The sequence below is a fragment of the Acartia tonsa genome, chromosome 13, assembly GCF_053477335.1.
Source record: "Acartia tonsa isolate MP-2025a chromosome 13, ASM5347733v1, whole genome shotgun sequence".
Taxonomy (NCBI): Eukaryota; Metazoa; Arthropoda; class Copepoda; order Calanoida; family Acartiidae; genus Acartia; species Acartia tonsa.
This window is the reverse complement of record NC_137272.1, coordinates 25,767,669-25,777,510: the sequence shown is the minus strand read 5'-3', so window position 1 is coordinate 25,777,510 and position 9,842 is coordinate 25,767,669. Positions and strand designations below refer to the sequence as shown.

The 9,842-nt window shown below is 29.3% G+C and overlaps 2 protein-coding genes across 2 annotated transcripts in view; both read left to right on the top strand.

Moving 5' to 3' along the window:
• Positions 1-2,864: 2,864 nt before the first annotated feature.
• On the top strand, positions 2,865-7,651 carry LOC145335221 (uncharacterized). Its single transcript, XM_080180956.1, has 21 exons — positions 2,865-2,983; positions 3,430-3,525; positions 3,704-3,772; positions 3,839-3,888; positions 3,962-4,016; positions 4,149-4,220; positions 4,321-4,374; positions 4,616-4,636; positions 4,728-4,786; positions 4,872-5,604; positions 5,697-5,774; positions 5,837-5,897; positions 5,952-6,004; positions 6,066-6,124; positions 6,406-6,448; positions 6,522-6,552; positions 6,862-6,915; positions 7,000-7,067; positions 7,150-7,204; positions 7,262-7,371; positions 7,617-7,651. The coding sequence occupies exons 1-21, from the start codon at positions 2,938-2,940 to the stop codon at positions 7,649-7,651; spliced, it is 1,902 nt and encodes a 633-aa protein (XP_080037082.1). The 5' UTR covers positions 2,865-2,937.
• Positions 7,619-9,842, top strand: part of LOC145335123 (latrophilin-like protein LAT-2) — a 19,665-nt gene continuing 17,441 nt past the window's right edge. The window contains exons 1-8 of the mRNA XM_080180850.1: positions 7,619-7,729; positions 7,870-7,922; positions 7,981-8,060; positions 8,275-8,364; positions 8,488-8,590; positions 8,800-8,881; positions 9,136-9,227; positions 9,605-9,691. Coding sequence (XP_080036976.1) covers positions 7,671-7,729; positions 7,870-7,922; positions 7,981-8,060; positions 8,275-8,364; positions 8,488-8,590; positions 8,800-8,881; positions 9,136-9,227; positions 9,605-9,691 — 646 coding nt within the window. The 5' untranslated portion in view covers positions 7,619-7,670. The remainder of the gene's footprint in view (positions 7,730-7,869; positions 7,923-7,980; positions 8,061-8,274; positions 8,365-8,487; positions 8,591-8,799; positions 8,882-9,135; positions 9,228-9,604; positions 9,692-9,842) is intronic.

The window sequence follows — 9,842 nt, the reverse complement described above, 5'->3', positions numbered from 1 at the left end:
CAACATTAATAGATCATAGCTTAACAAATTGAAAAAGTGAATTAGGGAGTAATTGTTCAGTGTTCATAAAAAGATGAGGAGAAAAAGAGATGTGAAATATAAAATAGAAAATGATGATACTTTAGGAAACCTCTATGACAGACCTAAAATGAAACTGGCTATACTCCTATGAATAATGATTTCCTTGTAAAACAAGGATGACAACATCCATAAAAACGAAGCACTGAAACTGTAGGACAAAAGGACATTAACATTTGTATATTGTCAGAACTGAATAATCAGAATATAAATGTATAAGAGTCGAACCAAAATTGTAAGTAAATTTGTTGAAAAACTGCTGTATACAGGATAATGTTTATGGACATACTTACATTTTTAGAACTTGATTATAGAGTTGCTTCGCTTATAACATTATACTTTGTTGTCCCAGGAATTAATACACCAAAAATCAGATCAATAGGATGATTACATGAAAATTTGTTGTTAAAAAGGTAAAAACATCGACATGTTTAAAATGGACGTACGGACATTCTAGTAATCATTATAGAGTTGCTACGCTTTCTGAATCGTACCTAACTACTAAAGGAATCACCATGCAAAGTTTGAAATCGATAGGGCAATTCTAAAATGCCTAAATTAACGAAAAAAGTTATCCGTTACGGACGGACGGACCGACCCTAATTATAGAAAAGCTTCGCTTTTAAAAAGTGTCTAATGTTGAATTTAATTTGGTTTAATGTTGTCTAAAATTTAATTTGTGAGTCCTCCCCCAAAATACATATAGGGAAGGAATCTGCTGTTATACTTAGCCTGACCTAAATCTGTAAATATAGACGTAATAATTATGTTCTTTGAAACCTTCCCCCCTAAAATATAAGTAGGGGAAGAATCTCTTTTCAGCCAATGTAACCTATCCTAATTATGTATATGTATATATCTTTAATTAAGTATTTTTATAACATTAACTCAATAAACTTGTACATAACTTAATGCTGTTGTTTGGGTTAGAAGCGAAGCAAACTGGAAATCAAGATATGTCCGTCCGCCATGTACGCAGCTTACGCCCATCACACTAGAATTAGCATGAACAGCGAACTGATTTAGTAAGTGGTAAACTAGATTCTTTTAGAAAAGGGCATCTTTACTAATCTAATATAATAGCAAGAAGAAACAACTATTTCCACTTAGCATTACAGATGGTCAGATAGACAGACAAACAAAGATAATTATTGAGTAGCTTCACTATTAAAAAGATATCAAGCTAGATATTTAATGGAAAAAATGGGAGAAATCACAAAACTAAATAAATTTATTATGCGCATTTATGATAATCATAAACATAATAAAATTTATTACACCTTAAAATGATGCTATTAAAAAAAGTGTAGTAGGTCATTAGTTTTAAAATTAAAAAATAAAGTTAGATAAACATGAGGTTTTAAATAAAAAAAAATTTAATTTAACTAAAAGGACACTATTTTATCAAAACTAAATCAATTTATATTATATCAGGATATAATGTTTATGCGGTGATAGTCCCTTTCGTGGCAACGCCTCTTAAGGGGCGATTTGTCGTATTTTCAAAATAACTTTTGATATATTATTTTAGGTTAGGTTAGGTTATATTGGGTTAGGTGATTGCCCCGCATGGTTAGGCAATTGGCCCAGCATGGTTAAAGCCCCCGAAAGGGACTATACTCGTTTATGCTTTCAAACACCAACTAGTCTCTAACCTGTAAGTGTTTTGTAGTGAAAGTAATGACACAATACAATCTGTCCCGATTTTGTATTACTTTTGAGGAACACGACTCCAGTAACGTCATATTTTTCTTTCCCGAAAAAGGGAAGGGGGGAAGAAAATCTCTTAAAAAGAGATGGGGAAAACCCCCTTTTCTCCCATCTCTTTTTTCTTCCCCCTTCCCTTTTTTTTCTTTCCCCCTTCCCTTTTTCGGGAAAGAAAAATATGACGTCACTGGAGTCGTGTTCCTCAAAAGTAATACAAAATCGGGACAGATTGTATTGTGTCAAAGTAATTAGAATTGTGCTCAACTTAAAAGGACATTTTACTGAATCTTATGTTGTGACATAAAACCAAATCTTTTATTGAATAGCTGCTCTACTAAAATGCCAATGTATGTACACATAACAATGATGTTTTTATTAACTTGTCAAAAGGATTAAGGAAATTAGTTGGATCATATCAGAATTACAAAGGAAATATTTTAGTAAAGAAGCTCCAGCTTAGTATGAGTTTATTTCAGTATGTAATGATTAAGCTTTTCAAGGTGTCTCAGAAAATCAGCCATGTGACACCATAAAAATGAGGGATTATTCATCTCATTTTTAGGGGTTTTCTTTCTCACTTCTTCTCTCATTCGTCATTTTTATGACGTCACATGGCTGATTTTTTTAGACACTTTGTAAAGTTTCCTAATGATAGGTAAAAACTTTAGTTTTAAGATCAAAATAAAAGGATAAGGTAAGGGCTAGACTAACAGCTCTATCAGTACACTTGGGCACGTTGTTATCAGGTGGCCACTAGTGAAAAGAGCAATGGTAATAAGTTGTGCCGGTTTATGGGCCAAAATATAACATCAACCCTTATTATTGATGTCATGTAACTAATATATAAGCAGCAGGTACCATTATTCGTTTTTAATATAAGATGATGTGGTCTAGACTCACACCTTGCATTTCCCCGACATTCAGAAAGCCCAAGCATTGCCAATTACACTAAAATCAATGATTACACACACATTCATGGTATATCTGTTATGATCCAATTAATTTATTACTTATTTTTCACACCTTAAAGATAACTACTGGAGTATTTAAAAAAAAAAAACAATTTAGTTTTTGCACATGCACATTTTATTTAGTGCGAACAATTTATGTTAAAATTGGCAGTAGTAAAAGTTATTAGTTAACACAATCAAGATGCTGTTTATAATTTTGTTTTTATCAAGTGTATTACAAATCTCAGGTTAATACTCTTCTTCAGAGATAGGATCCCAGCAGTTAAAACAAAAATTGAAAAAATAGTACTCAGGGTCCTTTTTTAGTCATATAGGAGGACCAACAAAATATGGACCCTACAAGTACGAATTCTCACTTCTAAAAGCTCTGTTCCTTCAAAAGCTTAACAAAATAAAGCCACTAGCTTGATGCCACTAGTTATTTTGTAACTGGTTGTTACATGTGCACATTTTTTATAATAAAGTTGGTTCAATGTAACAGTTGGTTGTCAATAATAGCCTAGAATTTAGTGTCTTGAGACCTTCTATACAGAAATGACACTTTATTGTAAAATTTATCATTCTTTACAAAGGCATACAGAAGATAGATATTGAGGGGTGCTTTATGTACCCCCCTTCCCGTCCCTCTAGTAAAACCCTCTGCACTGATTCTACATCTAAATTCTATATTTAGGACAAATAGAGTCTGCAAACTGCTATGAACCATCTGACATAGATTGTGAAAATGTTACTGACAATGGATTGTACACAACTTACCATAGATGGCCATGTAAGTAAGTTAGAAATTAGAATGATTTTAAAATTTTTTAATGAAATTTCATTAAATAAATGTACGAAAAAAAAACAGATAATTCAAGAGAAATCCACACAGAATCCCTTCTTTTCTTTTTAGGAAAATTGTATCAAATAATATCTAGTCTTTAAAAATTATATTTTTTTGAATAAAGGTAATTGCCAAAAGTATTGGTGGTGTGAAGGAAAACAAATGAAAACTGCTTCCTGTACTGAAGAAGGAGGTAACTAAATAATATTCTTTTTTGTTTAGTTTAAATCCTTAAATTAATTCATAATTCAATATTTAGCCAGATTCAGATTAAGAGGAAGATGCTTTGAAGAACCAAGTTTATGTGAGGTAAGAATAAGAATATTTCAAATTTTTTTTATCAATGTTTTTGAATAAAAGGTAATTATTTACTTGATTTCAGAATACACCTTTAGATTACAGACTGGAGTCAAACAGTTCTCTAAAAAATAAAATAGGTAGTGTCTAAATCTAATAAATGTGGAGTAAAATATAATTGAAGCAGTCAGTATTGTATTTTATGATAATTTAATGATAATGTTAAGTGTTGCAAAATTTCAGTTTGACTGCTTTAACTATTTATTTTGTAGATTGTGAACCTCCAACTGATAATGATTGTGCTATGTTTGCCAATGGAAATTCTGATCAATTCCCTTATCCATGTGAGATTAATTAATAAAATTTTATTTTCTATATTTCAAGAAAATTAAAAGTCATGTTAACTAAAATTATTGTAATTGTTTTAAACTAATTTCAAATCAGGTGATTGCCACAGTTATTGGTACTGTGAAAGAGGAACTTTAAAAATTGAAAAAGGTAATAATTTCTATGTGTTCAAATAATCAATACTAACCTAATTTTTATTTAGTACCTCTTTTTTCTTTTGATAATTCTGATAGCAATACTCATAAATGAAAACACCACACATCAAAAATGCACAAAAATTTAATTTTTTGTATCTTAAGCATAAGAAAAATATTTCAAAATAAATTTTTCCTCATTTTAGCAATGATTATAAAAACATATGGATATGAAATTAAGATTGTATTTCTTTCAGATTACTGCAAAGGAGAAGAAGGTAATCTAACTTTTGTTTAATTTGACAATTTTAAAAATGTAACTTCTAATAATTAATAAAATTTTCATGCAATATAATTATTACATTATAGCTTTTGTTCCTGACACTGTCAAAGATTGTACAGACAGAACTGACATATCATACTGCTCGGTAATTTTATCTTGATTTTAAAAGTATTGAATCAATATTATAATAATTGAGCATCAATAATTAATCATAATAACTTTTATCTAAGAAACCTTTAATAACTTCAACTACAACAACAACAACTACTACAACAACCACAACTACTACAACAACCACAACTACTACAACAACCACAACTACTACAACAACTACAACTACTACAACATCTACAACTACTACAACAACCACAACTACTACAACAACCACAACTACAACAACAACCACAACTACTACAACAACCACAACTACTACAACAACTACATCTACTACAACTACTACAACAACCACAACTACTACAACAACCACAACTACAACAACTACAACTACAACTATTACTGCATTATCAAGTACTGAGAAAACAACTACAACTACTGAAAAATTAACTACATCTACTGAAAAACCAACTTTAAGTACTGTAGAACCTACAACTTCTACTTCTTCAACTACAACGACTGAGAAAGCACCTACAATAACTGATGAACCAACGACAACTATTACTTCAACAACTGATAAGGTAACTACAACAACATATAAAACTACATCAACAACTACTAGCTCAAATATAGCTACCACAGGAACTTCCACAAGTACCACTACATTGAATACTTTGACTAGTATAAAAACATCACTGTCTACGGAAAAATCTACAACTTCAACTGAAAAGTTTGATACAACTACTTATATAACTACTACATCAACAAAGACTACAACACATACTTCTATGACAACAAAACTTTCTACCACTTCTTCAACAACTGAGCCAAATGGATGTTTAAAAAAAGGTTTATGCTGTTTCTTATTTTTTTCTCTTAAATATAAGCATCCTTATGCTTATCATTTAATGGATTAAAGACTAATTTTATTTTTTTGGAAGATAGTAGAGGAATTTTTTGGAGAGCCAACTTGGGTGAATTGGCAACCAAACCTTGTCCTGTTGGTACAAATGAAAAAGGTAACTAATACTTGATTTGAAAGATAGCTTTTTTATATAATTTATTAAACTAAATTTGAAAGGTATGAGTAGATGGCAATGCAGTACTTGTCTGCAAGATTTTGAAACAAGAGAACCTGACAGGTAAAACATTTTATAAGTTTAATATTTAAAAAAAAACATTATTTTCATTTTTAGAAGTGAATGTTTTGGCAATTGGATAGATGACATTAATGACATGATTGAGGATGGTAAGTAATAATTTTTTTTTTAAAAAGGAAGAAAAAAATCCTCTAATAATATTTCTAATAGGCAAACCACAAATTGACATCTTGACAGAAATTGCAAACTATATGACCCTTGCCAATCAGGTATATTAGTTTAAAATCGGAATATATTTAGAAATAAACAATAAGACTTTAGAAACTATAGCAAGATGGAGTGAGTCTTTTTTACAGTACATATTTTTAAAATTCTAAGATTTTGATATGTAGGTATATGACATGCTATGACAATGCTAAATTTCTTGGTATTGATTCAATTTAGAAATTCCCTATAATATCATATTTACTGCAAACCCAACCTAACTTTATAAATATAAAATTTGTATGTATTGTCTTACTTCATACATATTGTATTTGCATTAATCTAGATGGCAACTGGAGGTACCTTGCTCAACATAACAGATATATTAGGTAATGCATAAATTACAAAAGAAAATTGATTTCATATTTGTTGGGTTTAATTTTTATCATTTATTATTTGCAGATTACTTGGTGACTGATCCAACTATGTACAAGTAAGAATATTTTGATTTTTAGAAAAGGTCTATTTTGCATTGATTTTGAAACTTTATCAAAACTTATAAAAAGCTGTTAAAAGATAAAAATTATTTAAATTTTTGTAATACTCTTACAATACTTACTATATTGAGTTTTCCTTAACAATTTTTTCTTAGCTATAATGAATATACTTTTATTTACTTTATTATGTACTATCTTTATTCTTTTTATTTACTTATTATGTACTATCTTTTTATGTAACATAGATTAAACAAATACAGCCAAACATTTTAAAACAATCTCTCAAAATGTTTTATTTGTTTTAGGAAGAACTATGAATTTGCTCATAAATACACTAACATTTCTAATGAGATATATAGGTGATTTTTTACTTTATAAAACACGAAATCATAGATTTAGTTTTATTTTAAAAATTTCTGAAGTTAATGAGCACATTTTTCCAGATCTTATGTTGGATGGCAAGAAATTACAGTACTCCCAAAAAGATGGAAAGCACTATCTCAAAATATAGGTACAGGATATATGTAATTTGTATCATTAGAAATCTAACAAAAAAAAATAAGATATGATTAAACAATTCATTCATTTTTTAGATACTTTAGAATCAGTTGGTTATCAGTTATCAATTTTTGACCAAGAAAAAGAGAGGTGAAGATAGACATATTATCATATATTTTTGTTATATCAATCAAAATACATTTTCAGTTGCGGAGATAATTACATTATTAAGTTTGGTCAAGTAACCCTAAAAACTGTCTCCAGAAACAGATTTGATGATTCTGGTAGCATCTGTTTTGCAAAAGATTCAAAGGCAAGTTTGGTAATGTTTATTTTCTTATCTATAAAAGTGCTATACTGTGATCATTAACTAGATATTAGGGTGTCTTTTGGTTGGGTAGGTTCAGTACACAGTAAGATAAACAGTAAATAAATAAGAAACACAAAAAAAAAGAATATACAAAATTGAGGAACTAGTGTGGAATTCACTATAACTCCAAAACTTAGCTCCAAGAGGCTTCAGGAAAAAGTAAGACACCTTGTAATTTTTAATTGTATTTAGGATTCTATATGCGTGGAGAATTATTTAGCATTTGAGACCTGTAACAATTACATTATGACTTCCATCAAAATCAAAGAAGCAGCAACTGATCTTGAGTCATTAATATTTCCAAGGTTAGATATTTAGATTATAGAATCCATTGTTTTGCAAATAGAGCTCAGTCATAGCCCTCAATTGAAGGAAGTGATATGAACAATTTATCTCTGAGATTCAATATTCTAATTTTACAATTTAAAATTACTAACTATTTCAGATATGCTGATAGCAAATTGAATAATGGTGGAATGCTTGGAGAATATCTTTTGGGTATTATGATTTTAAAACTTACACAATTTTTTTGAAATCTGAAAATTATTCACCTTAGGAATGAGAGTTAACAATGGAACCAAGAGTCCGCTGAAACCAAAAACAACAATAACCTTCGAGACAGATTTAGCCTATGATGTATGTATTGTATATTTTGTTCAGGATCTTAGTATTGGATTTTTTACAGTATAATTAAGTAAGCCTTGCTTATTTGATTTATTATAAATCTGTACATGTTTACTTGTTATCTTCCTGATGACACAATAAAAGTTTTTATAACTAAAGAAGATAAGTTATACAACTAAATTAGATAAATATAATCATGTAATTGAAATGTTTATTATTTGTTTAGAATATTACAGGATGCACCTTTGTACCCAAGAATTCTGAATGTATTTTCTGGGATACAACTGAGGATAAATTTTCAAACAAAGGCTGTAAGGTATTAGAGTCTCAAAGATTGCAAAAATATTTTAAAGCAAGACTTTTTTCAAATGTTCTGTTCATTTAACCTTTCTAAATTGTATTCACAGCACTGAACATTAAAAAGACTTTTTTCTGCTAGCTGATATCAGAAACTAAAGGACAGGTGACCTGTGAATGTGACCATTTGACCAGTTTTGGAGTAATGCTGGATGTAACTCCATCTCTGATAGAAGAGGATGCAGGTAAGGCAACTTTTTAGTTACTTTACTTTTTATATTTTTTTTATTTCAACATTCAAATCAACAAGAAATTCAATGGTTTTAGAAAACATCATATATTGGAAACAAACAGATTGATTTAAATTTTATTCTAGACATATATACCTGACATAAGTAATAAATCTTTTTCACAAAATCATCAACAGCATATTTGACATGAATATTTTGTTTAGACTTAGAAACTGCAACAGCAGTAATGATCATAATATCTGTATCAGCTCTTGTTATCACTGAAGCTATTCTCAGTTGGAATGTGTAAGTTTTATGTATTGCTTGTTCCTGTCTTGGTTGAAGAGTTGTCATATCATTTGAAAGTCAATTATAATATTATAAAACCTATGTTAGGGGGAAACATAACTTTTTAAACTGCTATAAATTGTTAAACAATTTGAAACTCAGCTTTGAGAGCAAATATGTACATGATTAACTTACTTCTGATTTTTATTATAATAATGCATTATTTCATCTTTCATATACATGAATTTTAATATTTTTTTTCTTTGTTTCAGTTGTGATCCTGTAAAGTTTATGGCAAGATCACCTGAAAGAAATAGAAATGTTTCTATATTCTTAGCACAGCTTTCAATATTGCTTCTCGTTGGTAAGTGTATTTACCTGATGGTGAAACCTATATACCTAAAGTATTAAGAATGTGCCTGTTCATGCACTCACCTGGATATTTTATAAATATGCTCTATGGTTTTTATTGGTAGTGAACAGGATTCAGATTATCTTTCATCTTATTTGATGTTTATGATAGCATTTTATATTTTAAAAGTAAAGAAAAAATAAGTTGAAATAAAAAAAGTATTTATCTCAATCTGAAATATCTAAAAGACTATAAAATCAATTAAAAAACAAACCAAAATAAGAAAGTATTCACTTCTCAAACGTTCATTTAGAATTCTTTTAATTCTTCAGAAGTAATACTCATAAATTTCCATTTAAATGTAAATGATTAATTTAATTATTTTGAAGGTAGCAATGCCAGGATGCCATGCTGGACATGTGAATGTGTTGGCGCATTTGCACACTGTACCTGGATTCTGGCTGTCTGGTGGATAGGTAATTTTTATTCATTCTGTAAAACTCTTACCCTTGTTATACATGTTTAATTTGAGCATGTTTCTGAAGCTCAAAAATCAGCCATGCGTCATCATAAAAATGAAGGATGAGAGGAGAAGTGGGAACGAAAACCCCTAAAAAAGAGATAGAT

Coding starts and splice junctions, on each gene's coding strand:
- LOC145335221 (XM_080180956.1), top strand. CDS start 2,938: ATGCTGTTTATAATTTTGTTTTTATCAAGTGTATTACAAATCTCAG. Junction 6,005..6,065: donor TAATGACATGATTGAGGATG/GTAAGTAATAAT, acceptor TATTTCTAATAG/GCAAACCACAAATTGACATC. Junction 6,125..6,405: donor ATATGACCCTTGCCAATCAG/GTATATTAGTTT, acceptor GCATTAATCTAG/ATGGCAACTGGAGGTACCTT.